This window comes from Petaurus breviceps, unplaced genomic scaffold (assembly GCF_028583685.1).
Source record: "Petaurus breviceps papuanus isolate PSGF00001 unplaced genomic scaffold, PetGlider_PUasm1.0 98, whole genome shotgun sequence".
Lineage (NCBI taxonomy): Eukaryota > Metazoa > Chordata > Mammalia > Diprotodontia > Petauridae > Petaurus > Petaurus breviceps.
Window position 1 is genome coordinate 56,809,046 of NW_027187460.1, and position 27,601 is coordinate 56,836,646.

At 38.3% G+C, this 27,601-nt stretch overlaps 1 protein-coding gene across 4 annotated transcripts in view; it reads left to right on the top strand.

Moving 5' to 3' along the window:
* The first annotated feature begins 907 nt into the window (after positions 1-907).
* Positions 908-27,601, top strand: part of DPYS (dihydropyrimidinase) — a 116,170-nt gene continuing 89,476 nt past the window's right edge. For 3 of the 4 annotated variants that reach the window (XM_069080918.1, XM_069080919.1, XM_069080921.1), the window contains exons 1-2: positions 1,056-1,446; positions 20,681-20,839. In XM_069080918.1, the coding sequence (XP_068937019.1) occupies positions 1,183-1,446; positions 20,681-20,839 (423 nt within the window). In that variant the 5' untranslated portion in view covers positions 1,056-1,182. Of the gene's footprint in view, positions 1,447-20,680; positions 20,840-27,601 lie in introns of all 4 variants that reach the window. The other variant, XM_069080920.1, reaches the window with a different exon arrangement.

The following is a 27,601-nucleotide window of genomic DNA, read 5'->3' on the forward strand; positions in this document are numbered from 1 at the left end:
TTTATCCCTCATTTTGTAGATAATTCAGATCAAGTTATGTGGATTTTGGAGGGCAAAAATTTTTTTATTTGTAGACAGGATTGATTCCAAAACAGTGTTCCTCTTCCCTTTGTAAGGAAAATGAATTACTTTTCTGACAAGAAATTCAAGCCTACCTTCTGAGCACCGAGTAGATAAGAACCCAAGGGCAAGGTTTGTAGCACAAGAGTCAAAAATCTAAGAGGGACAGGGCAGAGCCAGGGGAATAAGGTGTGAGACCTGGAGTGAATCCATGTTAAAAAGCCACAATTAATAAACCCACCAATCTAGAGCTGGGATGGCTCTCAGAAAGCTCTCCCATCCATTCCTCATTTTAGAGAGGAGGAAACTGAAGTCCAAGGTTACACACACATTAAGGATCAGAAAAGGGATTTGAACCCAGATCTTCTGACCCCAGAGCCAATGCTATTTCCAATTTAAGTTAGACTTCCTTCAACCATGATTGCTTTCCTCCCACCTCCATCTCCACTTCATTCAGGGGAAAATACTTAGGGGCAGCTCAGACCCTTAACTATGGCCGACTAGAAAGGTAGAAAAGCAAAGAGTGGGAGAGCCTTTGATGTAATGGAAAGAATTGGCTTTAGACCAGACGGTAGAACTCCAATTTCTTTTCAATTTACTGTGTCCTGAGTCTCACACCTGCAAAATAAGAGATACAACGCCCCCTCCAGCTCTAAATCCTAAGATCCTCAGAAGAGTGTGCACCAAGGCCTCCAGTAAATTGGCCCCATCCTTTTTTTCTCTGGGTCTAAATCAGTCATTAGGGGGCGGGGCCAGCCTGCTAAGGTTGGGGAGGGAGCAGCTACTGAGTAAGGAGGCGTGAGACCTGTTAGCCTAGAGCTTAGTGGTTCCGGACTTGCTTAACACTTTTGTAGACTTTGCTGTTGTTTATTAATAGATCGGCCCAGTCAAGTAGCGGCCTATTGTTGCTGCCACCCCTGGTGGAACTTGGACTTTTTGCATAGTTGGGTAACTGACCGTAGGACTAAGGGGCATCCAGTTGCTTCCCGACTCTCACAGGGGAGAAACCAAAACACCCCGCTCCCACCTGCCACTGGGATCCATCTGCTAGAGGTCTCGGATAGATCAGCTGCGGGCGGGAGGGCTGTCCAGTACTTGTCCGTCTGTCCTTCTTTGGTGGCCATGGCTGCCCCGCCGCGGCTGCTGATACGCGGGGGCCGAGTGGTAAATGAGGACTGCTCCCAGTTGGCAGACGTGCTGGTGGAGGACGGCGTGGTGCGGGCGCTGGGGCCCGACCTCCTGGCGGCTGGAGCATCGCCGGAGGGTCTAAGGATCCTCGATGCCACCGGCAAGCTGGTGCTGCCTGGGGGCATTGACACTCACACGCACATGCAGTTCCCTTTTATGGGATCCCAGTCCATCGATGACTTCTACCAGGGCACCAAGGTACTGACCATCCTGCCTCCTTCCTCCTTCCGACCCAAACAAGCAGGAGCCCTGGACTTTCCCTCTGGAAGAGGGTGTGGGAGGGTGTCCTCCCGGCAGGGCATCAGTGGCAGATTTCTGCCCTGCACTCCCTTGCCCACCCTCTCCTGAGTCTCCAGGGACCCCTGGGAACTGCCTTCTTGGTTGATCAGACAGTGCGAAGTTAGTAAGGGCTCTGGGAGTTCAGGAAGCGCTTTCTTGCTCCGTTTTGAGGGAGTTGGGGAACGGTTGGGAAACGAGAGTCTGAATTGTATTTGTACAAGGGGAGGGATTTGAAAGCTGGACTAAGGCACATCACTTTCCCCTTGGCACAGTTGTCTGTCCATTTGCCAGTCTATTCGTCCCTACCAGAGTGTAGAGAAGCGCCTCTCTTTGCGCCACAGGGCTTCTTTTCTATTACCTAGTCAGAACCAAAGGACTTTAGAAACCCAGTGCTTTTTAAGAAAGACAAGATAGCTAATGGGAAGTCAGAAGCAACATAGAAATAACTGCCCAGGCCACTTGACGGCCACGTTACTAATGTAGTCTTGTCCTGTTTGTCCATGGAACTGACGCTGCTCCTAGTGGTATGAAGAGAAAGATTAATGATATTGAACTTGCTTCAGCTTACTCTCTACATAAATCTGAATCTTATATGCACAAATCAAGAGATAGTCAAGTGGTGAACTATGAACAAAGAAACAAATCTTAAAAACCTCTAAAGGATATGAGAGCAGAGGAGACTCTATAAAGGAGTCTCCAGAAAGTTATATCTCTTTGATCTCAGAACATTTCTCTAAATCAAAACTTATACATCTAGCCTCTGTGATTATTCCAGTTTCGGTTGTAATAGGGAAAATATTTCTCTAATTTGGCAGGGCGTCAGCTAGTATGTTTTCTTGGAGTAGCAAGTAACCTAGTTTAGTAGTCTTCATTAGAATTTTCCCAAGGACTGTTATCAAATGTTTGAAATAAGAACGCTATGATGCATTAGGTCACTTCACAGTCTACTCTCCCTATTAATTTTTTATTCTGAACTTAGCAAATGCCAAATAAAATGAATATTTCCATATAAACAGGACAGAAAAAGATGTACATGAAACTACAAATCTCCATTATATACAGATTGCCTTTTTAAAAAAATATATAATAAATTCAACCTGTAGCTTTCAAAGCTGTCCTGCTTGTCTGCTTCTTTCTGGACTTCCTTCTGTTCTCTGATTTTTTTTTTTAAAGCTGCCTCAAAGGAAATGAAAATTAAAGTGACTTTGAATTTCTACATAACTTCCATCAGACTGTCAAAGATGACAAAGAGGAAGTAACAAATATTGGAAGGTCTAGGAGAAAACAGGCACATTAATTACTGCTGATGGAGCTGTGGACTAAATCCCCATCTGGAAAGCAATTCGGAATTGTGCTCAAAAAGTCGCCAAATTGAGCATATTTAGTAGACCCAGTGATACCACAATGAGGCACATCTCCAAAAAGATCAAAGAAAAAAAGAAGACATATAGATACAAAAAATATATAGCTTTATAGAAGACATATAGATACAAAAAAGCTTATTTTGTAGTGGAAAAAAAAGACCCTGAAAACTAACAGTTTGCCTACATACTAAAGAATGGCTAAATAAATAAGATATGAATGTAATTGAATATTGGGCTATAATAAATGATAAACAGTTTCCTTGGAAACTGAGAAGACTTACTTGAACTGATGCAGAACGAAGTGAGCAGAATAAGAAAAACAATTCATACCATGGCAACAACATTGATTATAAAGAAAAACACATTTGAAATATTTGACAACTGATCAATGCTATGATAAACCAGGAGTTCAGAGGACTGAAGATGAAACATGCTACCTACTTCTTTTGTCAGATTGGTGATAGACATCAAATGAAGGTTGATGTTTACATTTTTGGATATGGGCAAAGTGGTAATTTGTTGTGCTGGACTATGCTTATTTGCTATGAAGTTTTTTTCTTTTACATTGCTATTAGATGGGGTTGGAGGCACAGGGAAAGGAGTGATAATAAATGTTTGTATAAAGACAAACAAATAAATAAAAGTTTCCTCAATGATCCCATTTTCTTTCTTTCTTTTTCTTTATATACCTTCCCTATCTCCCTTTTGCCCTCTGCCACCACTGGGTATGTGTGTGTGTGGGGGGGATAGAAAAACAAAGCCCTTGTAACAGATATTCATAGTAAAGCAAAATAAAATCTCACAGTAATGTGTCTGAAATATATGTCTAATTCTTCTTGAATCCATCAGCTCTCAGTGGAGAGAATACATCATGATCAGTCCTTTAGAATCCTAGTTGGCTATTATTATATTTACCATGATCCTCACCAAGTTATTTTTCTTTATAATATTATTATTGTATAAATTGTTATGGTTCTGCTCACTCTACTCTGCATCAGTTTATACTGATCTCATTATTTCCCCAAACCACCCACTTCACAATTTCTTATTTTGTTTTTCAGTCTTTTGTCAAGACTGTGCATGCCAAATTACGATTTCCTAACAATTACTGCTGTCCAAAAGTGACCTACCTTGGAGGGATCTTGTATTCTCCCTTGCTAGAGATCTTCAAAAGAAACTTTGATGAGCACTAATTGATGTTATATAGGAAATTCTTGGTTAATCACAGGTTGAACTTAATGACCTCTGAAATTCTTTCTGCCATTTGTTATTGAAGTGAACTTTTAGCTATATGTTGTTGTTCAGTTGTGTCCGATTCTTCATGACCCCATGAACTACACTGTCTATGGGGTTTTCTTGGTAAAGATACTAGAGTGTAAAGATACTAGATAGGTTTGCCATTTCCTTCTGTAGTGGATGAAGACAGAGATTAAGTGACTTGCCCAAGGTCACACAGTGTTTAAGGTGAGATTTGAACTTAGGTCTTCCTGATTCCAGTGCTCTATTCACTGAACCACCTAGCTGCTTCTTATATACATGAGACCTTGCCTGATTCTGACTCCTCAGCTACTCCTACTTCCATGCCCCAAATTTGCCTAGTATTTATTTTGTATAAATTTTATACATATTTATTTATATATAAATTGTCTCCCCCCTGTAGAATATAAGCTCCTCAAGAATAGAAACTATTTCATTTTTTCTTTATATCCCCTGAAGTCTAACATGATACCTGGCAAACAATGGGCATTGAATTAATGCTTATTGATTGTTTGATTCCATGATCACATAATTTGTTATAGAACCACATTTCCATTGCCATTATCCTCTGTGCTGTTCTTTGATTGAGTAGTAAGGCATATACTGACTTGGTTTGGAGCAGTAGTGTCAAACTCAAATAGAAACCTCCAATGTACATAGAGATAACATTCTCTATATTCTATTGTGGGCAGCTAGGTGATAGAGTGATAGAGTGCTGGGCCTAGAGTCAGGAAGACTCCTCTTCTTGAGTTCAGAAAAGTTATCAAAGGCTACAATAAATACCTATGGTAGAACATTTAATTACCTCATCTTATAGTCCTCATACAGTGAAAATAAGCAGAGATCACCATGAAGATAATTAAGACTTAAGCCCCAGAATATGATGTGATAGAAAAAGTCTACAAAGTTTATAAGATCCTCCAAAGCAGAGGTATCAGACACATGACTGAAACAGTCCCAACTGTAACCAAAACCAGATTGAAATGTAATCAGGAAATATTTCACAAAACATATAAAATATATTATATATATAAATAAAAATACAATAGAATATTGTTTTTCAGTTGTTTTTCATGTCTGATTCTGTGATCCCATTTGGGGTTTTCTTGGCAGAGATACAGAAGTGGTTTGCCATTTCCTTCTCTCGATCATTTTACAGATGAGGAAATTAAGGCAAACAGGGTTAAGTAATTTGCCCAAGATCACACAGCTAAGTATCTGAGGTCAGATTTAAACTGAGGAAGATGAGTCTTCCTAATTTCAAGCCTAGCACTCTATTTACTGAGCTACCTATCTGACGTTGAATACATACTCCAGAGAATTTGGTCAGGCAATTAAGAACACTTGAGATCATTCTATATAAGAATTATTTGAAGATACTAAGAATGTTTACCCTGGAGAAGAGAAGATTGAGGGAAAGTATAATTGCTCTTTTCAAGTACTTGGGGAGCTTTCATGCAGAAGAAGGATACATCTTGTTGTATTTGGCACCAGAAGGCAGAACTAAACACCATGATTGAAGTTCTATAAAAGAACATCCAAGCTCCATAGAAGAAGATAAAAAAAAACAAACCTCAGTAATGATTAAGAGTGATCTAAAAATGAGATAATTTCAGAGGGTAGTGGGTTCCCATTGTTTGAAGTCTTCAGGAGAAGACTGAATGACCCCATATTAGGTATGTGTTTGAGAATATTCCTCTTCAGGTATGCTGTTAATACTGGAACCCATCCCTGCACATGGATTGCCCCAAATCCTACACCAGTTAATCATCACAAACATTGCCCATTTTTCTCCATCATATATAAGAGGCATGCTCTTAATTTTAAAACTCTTCAGGCCATATTTACTATAAGGAAAACTCCTTGAAGTCAGTATTCTCTTTATCTTGGCATATTTTAGATAAAAGGGCCATTGGCAAACTGAATCATACCAAGCAAACAGACATACAGGGGAATATTTAATAAGAAAGAAGAAAACTTGTGGATTTTGAGAGAAATTTCTAACTTGTTATAAACATACTAATCCATCAAAATATGTCTATAATTTGTAAAAATAAAATAATCTTTAACACCAACACTAAAGATATAAGTTACACAAATAATCTTGAAAAAATATATGGAATTGAATTACATTTCTTGGCCTCATTTGGACATGCCTTGAAATGAGGCTACATGGACTTTAAAATAGAGAGAGAGGGGGAGAGAGAGAGAGAGAGAGAGAGAGAGAGAAAGAGAGAGAGAGAGAGAGGGAGAGAGAGAGAGAGAGAGAAGGGGCAGAGAAAGACACAGAACCAGAGACAGAGGGATAGAAAAGAGAGAAAAATAAAGCCAGAGAGAAAGAAGGGGAGGGAGAGACAAATAGAGAGAAAGAGGGGGGAATGGAAGAGTCAGAGAGAGGAGGGATGGGGATTGCTAGGAAGGATCCAAAGGCAATGGGAAGAATAATACCTCTCCTTTCCTCTGTCTTATCAGGAAGTACTTTCTATAGAGAAGGGAAAGAGGAATGCTTCCTCTTTCAGGAAAGAGAGGAGAGAGGCTCATCCTGAGAGTAAGTCCTAATGAATATTTCCAGGCTAGTCAAGTTCTTTTTTCTTTTGCTTTTTGGAGGGCGATTGGGGTTAAGTGACTTGCCCAGGGTCACATGGCTAGTTTTTGTGTTACGTGTCTGGGGCCAGATTTGAACTCAGGTCCTCCTGACTCCAGGGCCAATGCTCCATTCATTGTGCCACCTAGCTGCCCCAAGTCAAGTTCTTTCTTGATAGAATCCACGTTCCTCATCCCTTCCTGATGACGGGTTGAAAGCAGTGTCACATCAGCATTCCAAGTTCTAGGGAAGGTTTAAGAGCTAATGAAGATGTTCTTTCTTTTCAAGGGACAATTTGGTCTTTATTAATATGATCTGCCTACCATTATAGCAATGAAAAGTCACCCATTCAGTTGGTGTTTTTTTTTGACTGAAGATAAGTGGGGGAAGGTCGAATTATGATGCCCCCTCTATTCCAAACAACCAGGAGGTCACTTGGTGTTTAGTATAATTAAATCATTGCCTAGGTTAGCCGAAGAGGCAGACTTCTAAAAACATGTTTAACAAACTAGACTCTGAAGCCCCTTCAAACTTTGAGTCCAAGGAGAATGTTTTTGGTCCTTTTGCTGGTCAGGAGTCATGCTCTAGGTTCAGAACCCATGAGGAATTCTTGATTTTCTTTTCTTCTATGCTAACTCTACAGATTCTCTAAAAGTTCCAAGTAATTTTATTATGATTCTCACAGTTGTGTGTGTGTGTGTGTGTGTGTGTGATCTTCCCTGCCCCTAGGCTAAAGTGCACCTGGAGCCTGGGGTGGGAGGCTTGTTTTTCAGTAGATACTTTTTGATTGGCCAGTGGGTCAATAAGGTTGTTACATTCTCTGAGCCAGGAAAAGGCTATATATTCCTCTTCAGGTATGCTGTTAATACTGGAACCCATCCCTGCACATGGATTGCCCCAAATCCTACACCAGTTAATCATCACAAACATTGCCCATTTTTCTCCATCATATATAAGAGGCATGCCATGATGTGTAGCTTTGTTTTGGGGCTCACTTTGAGAAGTGTTCTGTGATTTGATGTGGATTCTGGGAAGCCGTTGTCCAGAGCCTCCCTCCCTCCCCCTCCCCGGCTTTGAAAAACCCAGATGTTGACTTGGTATGGATGTAATGGTTGGACAGTTTGGAAATTTGTCTACTTGATCTGTTTCTCTGACTTGATAATTCTGTCTGTGTATTCTGAAGTTCGGGTTGCTGACCTTTTTCCCCTGAACTAGGTAAACGATACATGTTTGACTGATTACAGTAAGCTTGTTAACCCATTTTGAGTTGCTTTCCTTTATCAAAGCAGATCCAAGAACCTGTGTGAGCAGCCACCCTAGGGACGCTGGGGTGCTTGCTGCTACAGTGTGTGTGTGTGTGTAGGGACTGGATTTTCAGGAATAGAGGTGATTAGGAACTAGAGGCATCCACCTGCAAATGTTTTTTTTTTTTAATTTGGGCTTTATAAGTCTGGGATTGTCTGTTATCAATAAAACTCAAAAAAGTATTTAAAGGCAACCAAAGGACTAAATTTTTTGGGGGGGGGTAGTGAGTGAAAGGAGAGTAGTGGACATTGTATACTGAGGCTTCTGCTACCTGTCTCAGAAATAAGACCAAGAAAAAGATACCATTTCAGAAATGCCTCACCCTTGGACTGCAACAAACTGTAGCATTGAATGTGATTCTGATAAAAATGGTCTGCTTAAATCCCAGTTCTCTGAGAGATAGCAAAGGCACACTTATGTGCACTTGTAGACTCACCCCCACTAAGGACACAAATATGGTTACCTAAGTTAATTGAAGTCATGGAATTCAGAGGAATATATCATAGTTTCATGCGATGGCTAGACTAGAAGCTGTTTACTTTCTTTATCCATTAAGCTATTCATTTATAAGCCCTAATAAAAAGATGAGATATTGTTCATAGTACTTTATTCATTGATCACTGGAAGGTAAGGGTACCCAATTTAGAAACTAAAATATAGGTCAGTGAAAGGTTACAGATTTTTGAATCTAATATATGTCAGAAGCTGCTTTATGGGTTAAAATTGATTCACCTAATTACCAGTAAAAGCTTTTTCTCCTGAAATAACTAATGAAAATAACTTTCTACTTTAAAGAAATCATATTTCATTTCTTTGACCTGTACTGAATTACAGTAGTCTTCCAATAATTCAATATCCATGGATAAGGACAATACAATTTTTTTCAATTGAATATCAAGAATTAGATAAACTTGAAGGATTTATGACTTTGCTTTTTGCTATCTGTGATAAGAAAGTGAACTGCAAAAGCTTAGCTAGTTTTCAAATACATACATATATAATTTTTCTTTATTTTATATGAAAGCAATGACATTGTTATTAATCGACTTCTATGTGTGTGAACTTGGATTAAAAACCTGGCAGTACCAGCAGTTGGCAAAAGAATTATCCAAAAATTTGAGACAGTATGTTGTGCACATATTTTTAAAGGACAAAATACCTAAAAATAGTTGAGAAAAAGGACTATGCCTCATTGTGGAGACTCTCTGGTAATGTCACAAAGAACAAGATAGTGTGCCACATGTGATTAAGTGCACACTTATGGTATTATTTTAAATACTCCCAAGTCTCTCCTTATCAAAGAGATGAATTCGAACAAAGTTGGTTACAAATCGAATTCTGTTTTCTGTAACCTTCCAGAGAATTGTTCTGAGAGTCAGGAGAACTAGATTCTGGTTCTAACTCTTCTACTAACTCTGCAACATCAGTCACATCAGTTAGCTCCTTCAGACATCACTTTCCTAATCTTAGAATGGAATTAGATTAAATGAACTCTAAAACTCTCTCAGTGTAACAGCTGATGATTCCATAAGAGTATTTTGTAGATTCTACTGAATTGAAGACCACATGAGAGCAAGGACCATGTCTCATTGAAGTTTCCTAATTGAGTTCCATAGTCACTAAAAGAATTCAGCCAATTGGATGGTCATCCAATAATAAAAAACCAAATGGACATAGAATACCTATTGTCTAAGCTATGATACGCAATTGCATAGACAACCCAAGGAACTGGTCTACCAACTTATCTATTTTTTCTAGATATTATACATGACAGAGATCCGTGTCCAGTAATGAATAGGAATAGAAGAGAGGGCTGCATTTTCTTCAAGAAATTGCATTTCTCTCAATGTCCACAAGCTTCTTCATGAAATGAAGAACAATCATTTTAGCAATGGCATTCTTTGGGTGGTTCTTTATGCAGGTCATGGAAGAACACAGTCTCTGAAGAATTAAAGATATGAACCACCTCAGATTGAAAGGTACATATTGGTTATGAGTGCAAAACAATGTTTTACCAGTGAATTAGTTCAGGAAAAGTGTTGTAAGAGGCTTCATCAGAAAGATATGTGATTAGAAAATGAAGTAGACAAGTCATGTAGTTCTAGTGCAGGACGACTGATGGACAGCCTGTGTTCTCTATTTTTATTCACATGCCATCAAGAGAGCTTGAACAAGGCCCTACTTATGTCGAATGAGCCTCCTCTGGAGGATTTATGGAAAGACATGACCACGAATCAGCAAGGAAGGGGAAGGATGGATAGGTTGTGTTCTGCCCCAGAATCACAGCATTTAGAGCTGGGTTTTCTATTCCAACCCATATCTGAAAGGATTTGTCCTACAACACATTTGACAAATGGCCATCCTGCCTCTGGTTGACAGCCTCCAAGGAAGGGAACTACAATTTCTTCAGGCAGCTCACTCTGTGTTAAGAAAACTCTAATTGACAGAGAATTTTCTGACATAAAGACTAAATTAGCCTCTTTGGGATTTCTACCTGTTGTTTCTGATTTTGCTCTCTAGGGAAAAACAGAATAGATTTTAAAATTCTATCCTTCACATGCTTGAAAACAACTGTCATGTCCCTCCCTATATGACCTTGATTTTATTTTTATTTATTTTCTGTATAATTACATGTGTCCATGTTTTCTCCACATATAGGATGTAATCTCTATGAGAGCGGAATTATTTCATCTTCACCATTATTTTCCTAATTCCTTTATTATATATGCCATTTTCTTGTATATAGTACGTGCTTTAAAAATGTCAGTTGCTTGATTGCTTACTTTATGGATTAAGGGAAAACATTTTATAAACTCTAAAAAGCTATATAAATGTTACTCATTAGAAAATGAATTAGTATCCTACCTTACCAAATCTAGAAATTAGAAACCTCTGATTGTAAATATTAAGCAGGGCATAAAGCATGAAGACATTTGACTGCCAGAAGGGATATCTGGTCCATATTGAAGAGTTGTTCCCCATAGGTGGTAAGGTTAGTACCTTGATTGTAAATGACTTTGTACTGGTTTCATCAAGTATTGGAACATTGCAGTGCCTCTTGAACATCAAAGAACTGGCAATGAGTGGTAATAATTCAAAAGAGTTTGGCTTAACTGTACACTTAGTATAGATCAAGTGGATGAAAAATGCCTATTGTCCAGGTGATGACATGCAGTCAAGTGGAAATCTTATAGAATTTGTTTATCAATATGTGTGTATGTACATGAACGTGGGCAACTAGGTGGTGCAGTGGATAGAGTGTTGAGCTTAGAGTTAGGGAGACCCATCTTCTTGTATTCAAATCTAGCCTCAGATACTAACTGTGGTACCCTGGACAAGTCACTTAACCCTGCTTGTTTCAGTTGCTTCATCTGTAAAATGAGCTGGAATAGAAAATGGCAAACCACTCCAGTATCTTTGCCAAGAAAACTCCATATGGGGTCACAAAGAGTCAGGACTAAAATGACAACAATAACAATAAAAAATATTTATATGTGTGAGTATATGTATATATCTTTGAAAGCAGGCACAAGTGGGTAAGTTGGGTTCAGAATTAAACAGGAGGAAGGTAGATTAGATTGCTTTAGGAAAATTGTAAAAACCCCATGAATGGTATCTCTAATGATTCTTTAATTAATTAATTATGGTTCTCTGAAACAAAGGCCCATTTAAAAAAATCAATATTGAATATATGTTTTTGAGTGGCTGCATCATGGAATATTAAAGTTTTTGAAGAAGACTTGGTAATGGTAATGGAGAAATACACGGTGGTGGGAGCAGGCTGCAACATGAGACAAATCAGGAACTAGAAGACGAAATGGAAAAAGAAATCCTCAAGGAGATGTTTAATAGAAAAATGATGGGCTGGTCAGATGTTGAGAGTAAAGGATAACCAGAAGATAAGCCCACAGACTCGACAAGGATTTGTAATAAAAAAGAATGAGGAAACCCTCTAGTTTGTTGGATGAGCCCCTTGTAGTGAACTTATGGGAAGATAGGATCGGGTATGGTGTAAGATGGCAGGCATGGATGGATTGTGATCTGCCTCACTCAAGGCAACACCCACATTGAGGACATTGCAGCTCTATTTGCGTATTTGAGAGAAGTGATCTAAAAAAAAGCAGATGCAGTTTGTACTGATACTATCATAATGAAGATCAGTCTGTATTTCATAAAGTTCTTATAAGGGATGTATCAATATAATAGTAAATTATTTCATTGGTAGTTCATGTGAGATTAAAACGAACACTTTTAAAAGATGTATCCTGCCTTTAGATACGTTCAGCATTCCTATTAATTTTCAGATTCATTCAGTAAGAATTTATTAAGTGCTTACTACATTCCAGAGGCTCTGCTGGTCCCTTCGGGGTAGCAAAGGAACATTATTTGTCCCCAAGGTACTTATATTCTTTTTGGGAAAATGTATATATACATGAAATATTTTGTACATGCACAGAGTAATTTCTAAGGCAGAACACTAGGTTTCCTCTAGGAAGAGGCATTTGAGTTGAACTGAGAAGGAAGCTAGGGATTCTAGGAGGAGGATGTGAGTTCAGGCATGAGGGGATAGCCTCTATGGAGAGGTATTGATGGAGTATTGAATATCATGGACAGGAGCAACAAGGAAGCCACTTTGGCTGGACTGTAATGCATATGACGACAGGGACGGTTAGATGGTGCAGTGGGCAGAGTGCTGGGGGAGATGGGGGGAAGAAGAAGCCCTAGGGTCAGGAAGAACTGGGTTCAACTCTGGCCTCAATCACTTACTAGCTGTGTAACCCTTGGCAAGTCACTTAACCCTGTTTGCCTCAGTTTCCTCATCTGTAAAATTATCTGGAAAAGGAAATGGCAAACCACTCCAATATCTTTGCCAAGAAAACTCTAAATGGGGTCACAAAGAGTTGGACATGACTAAAAACAATTAAACAGCAGCAATAACAATGTGCAATATACCAGGAAAACTAGGGTGAAACCAGGGTATAAAAAACTTTAAAATTAAAGGAGGAGGATTTTTTTTAAATCCTAAAAGAGATTATTTGTCCAGGACTGGTAATAGTTTAGATCAAAGGGCATTGAACTGGATGGAATGTGTCCAAGAATATGTCTTGGATAAGTAGAATTCAATCTCCTATTGATTTTAATCCTTGGGTAGCTCCATAAGAAAAGTGAGAAAAGAAAAATCAAGAACCCAAAAAGTATATAATGACAAACATAGATGACACCTTCACAAAAGTTCATCTAAATAGAAAGACCTATTAGAGAATGCAGGGTGGAAAGTGTTTATGTGCCTTTTTGAAGTGGAATTTTTAGTGACTGAATTTAGTAAAATTCTGCTAAAAGTTTTTCCCCCCTAAAGCTCAGGTTATAAGCTTCTTTTTTCTTTTACTTAAGTTTTCTGGGTCCTATGATTGATTGCATTGAAACTTGTCACCTATCTCAGGAAGGGCTTAGAACCAGGAAAGCTATGAAGCCCAAAGATGGAGTACATGCTTAGGTGCTATGGTAATACATGACTTGGACTGAAATAAATTGGATGGATAAAATCTCATGTTATGTAATATTATGATCCACTCTTTGTTAGAGTTTATCTCAATTTAAATTCCATTACATTTTACATCGGAGATAGCATATTATTTTTCTGAAGAGAAGGTTTTGGATAAATTGGAAGCTTTTCAGAAAAGAACAACCAAAGTAATTAGGAACTGAAAGGCTTGATTTATGAGGCAAGATTAGAAAAGGTAAACACATTTGATTTGGCCAACTGACAAATATAAGTCCAGAGAAATGTATTTAGGTTGAAAACAAGGAAAAATATATTTTTAAAAGTTAGTACCCAAGATTTTATTGGTAGGGAACTTCTAGTGTGGCAATCCCTAATCCAGATGAGCTATTGGTCTATAATTTATAGCCTTACAGAGTTGCAAGGGGCATTAAGAGATTGTCACTCTTATGGCTACATGCTCATCTGTGAGAGTCAGGGCTTAAATTCATATCTTTCTGAATCCTAGTCTAGTCTTGCATCTAGCACTGAAAAATCTCCCAAATTTGGAATCAGTAGACATTGATTCTCATACTATTTCTGTCAGCTTTGCTGTGTGTGACCTTCTATAAGTCATTCAATCTCCCTGGGTCTCATTTTCTTTATCTGAAAAATGGGAGAGAGCTAGGGGTTGGACTTGATGGATTCTAACATTCCACCCAGATCTAAATCTTTGATCCTCTGATCCTATGCCCTACCACCTTACAGCAAGAAAAAAAGTAGGTATTTTTAGGGAAAAAAATAAAGAAATCTTTATTCATTTTTTTAAGAATTTTCCATCTCTTTGACCAAAACTATTTCTTAAAATGTTGGTGACCCCTGACAGATATATTTAGAAAGCAGAGAATCATAACAATGACAATGGTGACAGCAACAACAATAAACACTCAACTAATTGTCATGATTGGAGAATATAGTATTATGGTTAATTGAGTAGAACTATATAGTGCATCCCATGTGGGATATCGGAACAATGAACCTGGAAGAGTGTGACCAATAAAGACAAGGGAAGAGGGTGTATGATTCTAAATGTCTCTTTCTTGTTTCAAGTCAATACTCTGTTTCCTGCTCTAAGACACTGGATTTTTAGGGGAGGTAGCCTGACAAATTGATGAGGTCAGAGGATTGAATGAATGACTGCTTTTTTTATATTTCCAGAGCAAATGTTCAGGTTTGATATTCCTATAGGAAATTTATAGCTGTTGATAAAGACATTGCTCCTTTTGTGCAAAGCCATTCAATAAGTCATTCTGGGAGGGAATAATTATCCTCCCTAAGAATTAAAATTCACTAGGAAGGCCTGCCTGTTTGTAGGCCTGTGATTCCTTCATCCCCTTTACCTGGGCTTTATCAGTAATTGTCCTCCTCTTAAAGTTTTCCTAGGGATCTCACTCCCTGAAGGTTAATTGAGGTTCAATCCATAATGAAAGGTGCGTGACTATGAGTATTTTTCATAGGCTTGATGCCATTGCTTGACCCTTTATTCTATGACATTTCAATCTTCATTTTCAAACTAGGATCTTCTGAGGTGATGGCTATATGGGTAATATTGTTTTATTGTTCCTCGATAGTTCATCCTCTCTGTTATCTCCACCCCCAGCCCAAGGGAGAGTGACCCATACTCTTTGGTTTCTCAAAGCTTCAAGGTGTAGGTGTAGGTGTGAACCTTCTGGTGAGAATGGTCCCTCTTACTTACTCTTCTGTATCCTAAAGAATGGGAGTGAACACTAAAATGATGTTTCATTCTCAAATTCTGAAATCTTATCACAGCCAGAAATATCAGATATGACATGTAGTTTAAACTGGAAAACAAAATTAATAACATTTGTATATCTGTATGTATCTCCAATTGGATTCTACCTAAGAATCATGCCCTTAATTTATCAAACCTTTCTGGATTTTACATTCCTTCCCCTTTAGATCCCTTTGTGATTTTTTTTTTAAAGCAATTGTGGTTAAGTAACTTGCTCAAGGTTACACGGCCAGTTATTTCTGGGTGTGGTGCTAAGTATCTGAGCCTGGATTTGATCCCCAGGTTATCCCAACACTGGGGCTGGTGCTCTTACTTGCTGAGCCACCTGGCCACCCCACCCCTTTATGTTTTAGCTAAGCATGTCTTCATACCTATAAACCTTGCAAATTACATAAACTTTCAACTACATTTTATCAGTAACTCAACCTGATTTTCATTCTGGATATTATTTCTTCTGACTAATCTTCAGAGACTTCTTATTACCCTTCCCCCATCCAACTTTTTGGCTCCCTCAACACATTCTCTGAGCTATATCTCTCACTCCTCTTTTTATATTTGCTTTCTGGCATATTGGCTTACCTGTCACTGAGTCTCCAATCCCAAACCTTACTCCTAGCATATTTCCAACAGGGAATTTGTTTGAGACTCTTTTAGGTGTACACAATTTTATCACTTGATTTATTATGTGCCAGATCCCAGGATCATAGATTTAAAGTTGAAAGAGACCCTAGGAGTCATATATTGCAATATTCTCATTTTACAGATAAGGATATTGATTCCCAGAGATGCTGGCATTGATGTAATCTTAATTTATGATTTCAAATATATGTGGCTCACTGTACTAATGCAGGATTTCTCTATAAGGATTTTATAGCACTAGAGAGTCTTTTGGAAAAGACAAAAGAATTAGGTTAGATGGACAGGCATCTTTGTTGCTGATTCTGCATAATTTAAGGGGAAAGGAGACAAGAGGGGAGAAAGGCAACAAAAATAAACTTTGTTTTTCAAATGTGTCCCATTAATTTGCTGATAACTGAGTTAAACTATCAGCAATATTTTAGGAGGTTGCAAGGGTCATTGTCCCCCAGCTTACTCTAGTCCAGACTGGCCCAGAATAGCTCTTCCATCTAGCCATCCTTGTTAGAAGAGGAAGACCTGAAGGAAAAAAGACAAAAGAAAGGAGGAATATGTATATTCCTACCCTATTGTCATCTTTTCTCATGCTAGTACAAATATATCAGTATGGTACCATTTTGTGGGTATTTCACTATTTATGGGGACCTTTAGAATGAGGTCCTGGAAATGAGCTTCTGAACTTTAGCTTATAACTCATAAATCTACAGTCTCATAACCAGACCATTAACTGCAGTGTCAACACTCTTTGAAAGTGATCTCATTAAACTGCAAAGTTAAAAGTTCTTTCTAATGGCTTAGAGCATGCAGAATAAACTGAAAGAGAAAAATGCATTATTTTCTCCCAACATCATAGAATCACAGAACTTTAGTGTTAGAAGGGACCTGAATGGCCTCCTGCTCTAATCCATACCACCCAAAAGAATCTCTACTCTAATATACCCCTAAAGTGGTCATCCAGTCTAAGCTAGAAGAACTTCAGTGATGGAGGAAATTGACTACCTCCTGAAGCAAGCCATTCCATTCATGGACAGCTCTATTTAAGAGATTTTTCTTGACATCAAGACTAAATTTTATTTGCATCTTCCACCCATTGCTTCCTCTGGATGCAAACAGAACTAAGCTATTGAATCCCTTCTTCTCCATGTGACAATCCTTCAAAGACTTGAATAAAGTTGTCATATTCTCCCAAGTCTTCCTTTCTCTAGATTAAGCACTTCTAGTTCATACAGATCAAAAACTCCAGAAGCTAATGAAAAACTAAAGATATTTAAATATTTATATGTGTATGTATATACATACACACGTGTGCATGTGTTCGTGCACACATACATATAATCTAAAAATGTAAAAAATTATATAGTTCTAAAGAAAATGGAACAGTTAGAAACAGATTGTTAAAGTAATCAGTGATTTAAAAACTCAAATGTAGCCTTTTTGCCCTATTTCTTGGCTAACTGAATAAATATAGACTGCACATAAGATAAAATTCCCTTTCCTTACCCCTACTTGCCCTTCTTCAAGAATACAGGGATAGGGAGGTAAATTATTTTGCTGTCATATCCATTCAAATTCATGAAACATAATTCTTGCTTCAACTAATTTGTGCCCCCCAGCAACAAAATTTTGGGCTTTAGGGATTTTAAATAATACTTAGATATTCTTTTCTTGTGTTCCTCAGTTGGTACTTGGGAGTGGTGGTTGTAGGAGATTTCCCTGAGCTCATTACTATAAGTACTTAATAAATGTTAATTGATTGATGGGTATTGTTGCTTTTGTTAGAGATTGCAACCTTTCTACATTTTTTCTTCCTGTTCAATTCTTGTATTATTTTCTTTGTGTAAATTTTCTATAGAGGATGCACCAAAGACTTCCTTCTTTTAATAACTTTTAGTAACTCAGGTAAACTCATGTGGCACATATTTCCTGTATACAGGATATCCCAAAAGTCTTAATTCAGGTAAAAGCTATTAAAGGCTATTTGAGCTATTTTTCTACCTGTCTTAATCTTCTTCAGTATTAATTCCACCTCTTTGTTTAACATGTTAAGAACTTGGATGCTAGAGTCCAAACGGATTAGTGTCATTGTCATTAATGATGAAAGCTGTTTGTTAAGGAAGAAAAGAAGGGGGCATGTTGGAGACAACACCATTTTTGAGAAGGTTGAGAGATCAAATCTCAAGACAACCAAAAGAGAAATTCCTGAATCTTTGCAAAAAATTATAGATGATATTATTAACGCCAAAAGAGGAATTAAGTAGACAATATGGGATCACAGACTTAGAAGTATAAAAGAGACCTCAGAAGTTATCTAGTCTAATCCCTTGATTCTGCAGATAAGGAAATTGGGCCCTGTTATGGGACAGTCTTTTGGCATAAAAGATGTCCTCTTGAGAAGACAGAGGTTCTCCTTTTGACCCTTGCTTTCTAGGACTGGGCTCAGAGTACCCAAGTCCCCACCAGAGCTGTGACTGTCTGAGGACCAGGTTTATGTCTAAGGAAAGACCCATGGGCTAGCCAGAGATGATAGAGAAAATAAGCTCCTTAATAAGTTTGAGTGACATGAATAATGTATCATAACAATGGGGTCAGTTAGGTATTCAATTTTTACTGCCAAATTATACAGAAGTGTGGGAGAGGAGGGGGAAAGGAAGAGGGGAGAAGGGGATCTCATATACAAATCAGAAATATTAACATAGAATAAACTCACATTGGAGACACAGGTTCACTCAAGTGGTTCATTCAGATGGGAAGACTTGATCCCTTCAGAGCAGCATGATCCTGGGGAGGGGCAATATACTCCAAAGTACCCTTTTGCAGCTAAGTAATGCAATGGATAGAGTGGTGGTCCTGGGTTCAAATCTGTCCTCAGACACTTACTAACTATGTGACCTTAGGCAAGTCACTTAACCCTGTTTACTTTAGTTCCTCATCTGTAAAATGAGCTGGAGAAAGAAATGTCAAACCACTCTAATATCTTTGCCAAGGAAACTCCAAATACTGTCATGAAGAGTCAGACATGACTGAAAATGAGTGATAAACAATAATAACACCCTTCTGAAAGTGGGATATTTCAGTCCCCATCTTGGTGGCTTCCCAGAGCTGGCCAATTCGCATGTCAAAGTTCAGGGCACATGGGGTATTTTTGAGGTACACAGGTGCAGGGGTGGGAGAAGACAAACTAATAATTGGTAAGATGTTATTTTTGGACACACAGTATTATTACTGTCAGTATTTTGCTATAGCCCAATCTTGTAACAATGGTTTCTATTCACAGATTCTATGAACTACAGCCTCTTTTTAAGAGGAGACTGTCCTGGTGGTTTCAAGGCCACTAGGCCTTCTCTTACAAAAGGTACAGAGAACACGAACATGTCAGGATTTAAACCCAGGTTCCCTGACTCTCAATCTAGGCTTTTTTCCACTGTGTTGCACTTAGTAATTGACCTATAAGCATCTAGGTGAGACAGAGGGTAGAGCAATGGACGTGGAATCAGGAAGACATGATTTCAAATCCTACTTCAAAACTTTATTTATTAGCTGTGTGATTGTGGAAAAAAGCACTTAACTGTCTCAATTTCTCCACCTCTAAATTAGGGATAATAGCAGTCGCTTCTTTCTACTGTGAAGATAAAATGAGGTGATATTTATGAAGTACTTTGTAAACCTCAGAGCACTATGTGAATGCTGGCCATTATTTTATCAGAGGCAGCTAGATGTACAATAGGCAAGAGTGCTGTATTTAAAAGTCAGGAAGGCCTGAGTTCAAATCCTGCCCCGGATACTTATTATCAGAATCAAAATGGGTAACTTATCCTCTACTTGCCTCATTTCCCAATTGTATAATGGAGATAATAACAATACTTGTTTCACAGGATGGATTAGAGAGTAGAATTCAACAACATATTGTTTATTAGAAACACACTTGAAATGTAAAGACTACAAAAAGATAAAAAGTGAAAGATAAAAAATGAAAAAAAAATCTATTACGCTTTAGGGAAAATTCAAAAGGTATGGGTAGCAAACAGACAAGGCTGGATATGGTAGAAAGAGATAAGCAGGGAGACCATTATGCTTAAAGGCATAATGAATACATATGAATACTAAACAAATATGCATTAAATTGCATAGCATGGAATAGTATCTTAAAGGAAAAGTTAATTGAATTGCAGAGAGAAATAGATAGTAAAATTGTAATAATGAGGGACCTCAATGTACCTTTTCAGATCTAGACAAATCTAACAAAAATGATAAACAAGGAAGAAGTTAAGGACCTAAATAGAACTTTAGAAAAATCATAGATGATAGATATCTGGCCAGTACTGAATGGGAACAGAAAGGAGCTAATGCATTTCTTGGCTGTGCATGGTACCTTTACAAAAATATGACCATGTATTGAGGCATAAAAACCTGGCAAACAAATATTGAAGACCAGAAATAGTAAACATTCATCACAGATCATAATACAAATATATATATATATATTAAATAGTGTTTGAAGAAAATTAAATAATTTAATCCTAAAATATTGATGAGTCAAACAACAAATCATAGAAAGAACAGAAAAGTCCATTAAATAAAATACAACAATAAGTATACAATATTTGTTAATTTAAGGGAAAATTCATGGTCCAGAAATTCTCAAAAATGAACATTGTTTAGGGCAATAAATAACTAAATCTGATCACTAATTTGATGAAAATCTCTTGTGGTTTCAGGCAGCTTTGGCTGGAGGCACCACCATGATCATTGATTTCGCCATACCTCAGAAAGGCTGCTCCCTCATTGAGGCCTTCGACACCTGGAGAAGCTGGGCAGATCCCAAAGTCTGCTGTGACTATTCCCTTCATGTTGCAGTTACATGGTGGAGTGACCAGGTAGAGGCATAAGGATTAGTCAGTCAGTAGACATTTATTAAGTACCTTTTTGGCATAATATACTATTCCAGGCACTGTGCTAAATGTTGGGCATAAAAATATGAAAAAGAAAGTTTCTGCCCTTGAGGAGCTTACAATCTAATGGGGAAAGTCAGCAACCAAAAGGGAGCTGAAAGGGGAGGGGGAAGGACATGGAGGCATGATGGAGAGGTCCAAAATATTACAGCCAGGTTGGAAATGAAGCGATGGATCATTGGCCAGAGCATTATCCTTAAATGGAAGTTTTTGGAAGAGCTCTCCATTCTGTTCTCCAAGCAGAGCGTTCCCAAGGGCAGAGAGTGTGATGAGAGATGGGTACCAAGGCTGGTGTGATCCTGCAGCATAATACTGGGGACATGGTAGAGAAGTCCAAAGGAGTGTAGCTGGGTAAGACATGAATAGTGAAGTAGAATGGCATGTGGGAATTTTATAATAACAATTTTGGGGCACATTACATGTAAAATAGCTGTGGGGCATATTGACACATAAAGAACTATATGGAAAAGAAGCTTCCTTCTGGAGCCTAAATGAGGTATTACCCTTCAATGCTCCACTATGGTTTTGGTGAAAGGCAAAACACATTTTTATTTGGTTCATCTTTTTGGTTTAGTCGTTAGATTGTAAAATTTCTGATGGCACGAGTATGTTCTTTATGTTTCCATTATCAATAATTTTAATTTATTAATGAACTGTTGGCTTTTGATGACCCACAGCAAAATGATTTTATGTGACAACTCCTCAAATACTTGGCAGCTCCTAGACCCAACAAAGCTCTTCTGCAGGCATCATTTCCTTTTCCCTCACAAAATCTCCATATGGCTTCATCTTGAGGCTCTTCACTGTCCCACTTGCTCACCTCTGGATGTCTGCTAGATTATCAATGACCTTCCTAGAACTCACTAAATTTGTGTTAGTGTTCCATCCTTCAAGTTTTCTTTTTATCCTATTTTTATCATCCAGATGGTTAACGATCTCTTTTAGCTTTGTGTCATCTATAACTTTGATAGGTATTACATCTACTCCTTTAGCCAAATCATCAATAAACATGTCAAAGAACACAGGGCTAAACATAGATCCCTGAACCACTTCACTAGAGACTTTTAAATTATTAATGGATACTTCTTGGATCCAATCATTTAATCAGGTTTGTATCCATCTAATTTTAGCCTGGACAGTTAGGTGAGGCAGTAGATAGAGTGCTGTGTCTGAAGTCAGGAAGACTCGTCTTTAAATTCAAATCTGACTGCAGACACTTATTAGCTGTGTGATCCTGGGCAAGTCACTTAGCCCTGTTTGCCTCAGTTTCCTCATCTGTAAAATGAACCGGAGAAGGAAATGGTAAACTACTCCATTATCTTTGCCAAGAAAACCCTAAATGGTATCACAAAGACTCAGACATGACTGAACAACAACACAATGTAGCTTGCATCTCTCCATCTTTCTACCAAAATAACACAAGAATCTTTGTCAAATGTTTTGATAAAATTTAGGTAAAAACTATTTCTAGAATTCTTCTGAATTACCAGCCCAGGAACTCCACCCACTAAAAAAATCAGATTAGTCTGGCATGACCTATTCTGGATTCTAAAGCTATACCTCATTTTAAGGATCACTTCTCTTTCTAGTTCTCTTTCTGGAATTTTTCATCTATTTCCTCTTTCTATTGAGATGCTGCATTTTCATACACCTATAAAAATGTTGCTACTCTCCCTACCCTTATTGATCTTCATACAAATGATTTCCAGCTTGATGCCTATCTATTCCTTCTAGTTTTTACATTTCCTTGCATGAGTAGATCTTAATATACAAGGCTGCTCTTCTTGTATCCCCTCCTCACAATTCTTTTCCTTACCTTCTTTCTTCTGAATAAGATACAGCCTTGGAGGGCCACATTCTATTTGTGACCTTCATTCTACCAAGACTCAGTGAAACCACTGAGGTCACGTTTGCCTTCTTGAGTTCAGGTCTTCAGCTTTCTTGTCTCTATGCTTTATGAATTAGCGCAAAGACATGAAGTTTCCTTCAAAAACAAAGGACAAATCCTCAGATTTTTTTTTTAAAATCAGCTCTTTTCTTAGATTTTTGTCTCCTGTGAATTTCTGGTTGCCTCTACTGCTATTTTCTCCTTTCTATATTGTTTCCATTCTCTATGGTATCCAGCTGGATAGATATACACAGGCAATTTTCTCCCTCCCCCTTCCTTTGTAATTTAAGACTCTCTGGATGAGATTTGAAAGAATTCAGGCAAATACATTTTTACCAGCCTTTGTTACATGTACTTTATCCTTGATCAAGAGTCCTTCATTCCTATATTTCACTTTCAAGGTTTGAGAATAGTTTTGTTTCTATAATTCAAATGCCATTCACATACACTGTCTCCCTAATGAGTCATTCATTTCCCAAATCTTCGTTTTTGCTTTTGGAGCCCTTGCCATTAATTAGTAGTAGTGAATAAAAGACCCCTAAAATCTCCTGGAATTTTTATTTTGTTTTCTTGTTGTTGTTTAAGACTTTATAATCATTATCAGTGTCTTTAGAGACATTGGGGAATAGAACAGTGAAAAGAGCACTGGACTCAGACACTAGCTGTGTGTTCCTAGGCAAGTCACTTAACTTCTCTGTTCCTCAGTTTCCTCATATGTAAAATAAGAAGGGTTTGGAATTAATGGCCTCTCAAATACCTCTCAGTGCTAAATCTACAATCTTCATGCCATTGTAATTTTTGTTTCTGTGTATTGCTAGAAAAAAGTAGCAGACATCTGATTTGATAGGCTCCTATGGTCATAAATATAGAGCCAGAAGTTACCTCAGGGGTCATCAAGTCCATCCCCTGATTTTACAGATGAGGAAATGGAGGCTCAGGGAGGTCAAGTCACTTACCCTAGGTCACATAGATAGTAGGTGGTAGAGGCAGAATTTGGTCCTAGGTTGTCTTGTTTAAGAGCCAGTGTTAGTTCCACTGTACCTGTCTCCAAGTCTCTGGTATGTTCTCTGTCACTTCTTAGGGACATTTTCCAGCAAGAAAACAAACCTCTCTAATGCTATCTAATCAACAAATATTCGCCTCACTTTCACCTGACATCACTTAATAATACTAAAAACAATAACAAGTTATGAGGAAAGTATTTTACATATGTTATCCCGTTTGAACCTCACAACTCTGTGGTCACTATTAACTCCATTTTACAGGTAAGGAAATCAAGGCTGGAAAAGGCTAGTTGACTTGCCCAGGGTCACACAACTAGAAAGTGCTTGAGGACTTTACTGGATGATCTCCTACCTAACAGCCCCTCAGATCCACGCCGTCATCCCTTGAAGATAAAAAAGCTGCTTCCTCCATAGATGGTCCAGTTCTGGTCTTTTTAGGAGTAGTTTCCTATCTGTGTCTTACCTCCAGTGTTCAGTGGTTCTTCCATTTATCTTGTCCCCTTTTTTTCTTCCTTTGTACATACGTCAAGGTCCCCTGTGCCCCTCCAGATCCATTTTATTCTCTTCCCCCTCCCCCATTTAGCCTTTTTCAGTTTATTTTTACAGTAGTTCATTTTCATACATACCACAGAGCTTTTCACCTTCTTTTCTAGAAGTCCTTCTTTGTCTCCTTCAACTTGAGTCCAAAACCTCCTTCTTCTCCTTAGATTCTTTACCTCTTTCCTTTATAGGTCTCAAGTATGAATCCCAATTGAGCCACTTCATGGTCCAGAAATCTAACCTCTTGGGCCTCAGTTTACTCATCTATAAAATGAAAGGTTATACTAGACAACCTCTAAGGTCCCTTGCATTCTATAGGGGGAGGAGGGGAGGATGAGGAATACCCAAGAACCCCTTCAATGACATCTCCTCTACACCCATGACCAGTACCAGGAGAATCTTGTGGCCCAGGAGGTAATCCATTACTACAATAGGCCACTGGGGGTCTTCTTTCCCTCGAGGCACAGCTATCCATAATTTTTAAGTTAAGGTCCCCAGAATTCTATCAACCTGAACCTGTTTCAAGACTGTAAATACCCTGTAAAGACTACCTGCTTCTTCTCTTTAATAGATAGTGACATAGTGAATTTCCATTTACAAATGAATAAATATGATAGGCACTGTGCTAAATGCTAGGGAATACAAGTATGAAAAGTAAGGCAGACCTGACTTCCAACCTTAAGGAGTTTACATTTCTAAGAGAGAAAGGCAGCACATATAATGGAATAGAGGCCAAGGAGAGGTCTTTTGCTGAGGAAAGTGAAAGGGATTATAAATTGAATCATAGAACAAGCATTTGACATGTTCTTTTGAAGAATGGTAGGGCAGCTAAAGCTCATCTTCCTTAGTTTAAATCTGGCCTCAGACACTTACTATAGCTGTGTGACCTTGGGCAAGTCACTTGATCCTATCTACCTCAGTTCCTCATCTGTAAAATGAGCTGGAGAAGGAAATGGCAAACCATAGCCACTCCAGTATCTTTGTTAAGAAAATGTCAAATGAGGTCATGGAGAGTTGGGCATGATTGAATAACAACTGAATAACATTACCAGTAGTGCTGATTTAATTGTTGTTCCCAGAACTAAGAGATGGAAAAACAGATGGGGAGGGGAGACATTCAGGGAAAGGAGTAGATTTGCAAGGGTGTCTTGCAAGAAGTGACTGGATTGGGTAAGAAATGATGAAGACTCTCCAATCAAGAAGCAGGGCCTATCTGGGAGGCTAGGTGGCGCAGTGAGTAGAGTGCCAGCCCCGGAGTCAGGAGGACCTGAGTTCGGATCCAGCCTCAGACACTTAACACATATACACAAAAACCTAGCTGTGTGACCTTGGGCAAGTTACTTAACCCCAATTGCCCTCCAAAATAAAAAAAAAAAAGCAGGGCCAATCCTCTTTTACAACATACCTTCTTGGAAATTGAACAATTCTTCAATTTCACTGTTTCCCCTTTATAAAACTGCTTCAATTTCAGTAGTCCTGGCATCCCTGAGGAAAGCCTTCCTGTCTTCATCCCTACTCCTCTTCCTCAGGTGCTCTGTCTCGCAAGCGTTTTAAAAATAACATCCGCTCAATAAGTTTGAAAAGAAAACCAGGCAATGCAAAATAGATTGTGCTTGAGCACAGATTATGTGAGATTCTGTCATTCTTGCTTCCTGAGGCAGAAAATCAAGGTGTTGATTAAGTGAGATCTCATATCAACTAGTCACAAAATAGGTGGCGATTATCTCTTTTCTGCACCAAATTTGGATCATTTCATGTTCTGCTGATTCCAAATTCCCTGCACAATTTCAGTAGAATGCAATTCTGCATTTCATGTCTTAAAAACTATTGTGCAGGGGTTTTTTTTGTTTGTTTGTTTTATAGTAGACAGCAATTATATATTGCCTTCAAGACTCTATTTCTCAGTAGTGGGAAGTCCTTGTTTTAAATTATTTATTAAAAAACAAGCAAAAAAAGAAGACCCACCATGAGGCCTCTAGCACGTTTTCCATATTTATTTATTTATTTTTTAAGCAATCGGGGTTAAGTAACTTGCTCAAGGTTACACGGCCAGTTATCTCTGGGTGTGGTGCTGAGTATTGGAACCCAGATTTGATCCCCAGGTCATCCCAACACTGGAGCCGGTGCTCTTACTCTCTGAGCCACCTGGCCGCCCCTATCACATTCATATTTAATTTTCTAAAGGCATTTGAACAACTTGCTAGTCAAAAGCAAAAGCAGAAAATGGATTGTTGTATTTGTCTTTGTAATTTTTCTCTGTTGCTCAGCATGGTGCCTTCATACCGATCAGATACATACCGATCAGATACCCTATTACTGATTTTGATAATCAAGGATCCCTTGCCAGGTACCCCTTCCCAGAGAACTTTGCCAGAAGGCAGGATATGGGACAAGTGACCTCATATATTTCTGTCCTACTCTATTTCTTTGATTGTCTCTCACCAAGGTATTGTGATCATTCATGACACATACAGCACATGAAATACATCATATGGGCCCCGAGGGAAAGGATCCAGGACATTTCCATGTATTTTGTAAGATGCTTAATAAATAATACATGTGGAGGAAAGGTACTGTGCCCATAAAAGATATTGTTGTAATATTATGAAATAAATATATATCCAGTCGACATTATGGATTTTTAAAATTATTAGATTTTCAGCCTGTAAAATATTTCCTAGTCCTCCTCTCATTGATAAGTGTTACTGCAGTTCTGAAGGCAATAAACATTATAGTTGCTTAAAAGCATGGGGCTGAATATTAAATTTTTAGAAATCTTACCCAGACTATCTGATGCTAGACATTTATGGTTGAACATCCTAGAGTTATAGATTAAGAGCTAGAAGAAACCTTAGGGATCATCTACTCCAATCTCTTCATTTTACAGATGAGGAAACTGAGGCTTGGATTAAAATACCACTTAGACAAGAAAGTTTGGTGACTTGTCCAAGGTTACACAAGAATTAAGTAGCAGGGTTGGGAGCTGAATCCGAGTGGCCTGACTCAAAACCAAACTTTTTTTTCCCTAGTGTTCCAGTTTATATAAATATACATACATTAAATAAATAACTTTTACCAAGGCTTATAACTGTTGATTTGGAACTCAACTGCTCACATCCATTCAGATAATAGATAGGTAAGAATTTCAGACACTGAAGGACAAAAACTGGCCAAAGGTCAGGGACAAAAACAACCTGAGCAGAAGGCTGGTAGAAATTCAAGAGCGGAAGCCAGGAAGTCACTCAATGGAATGTA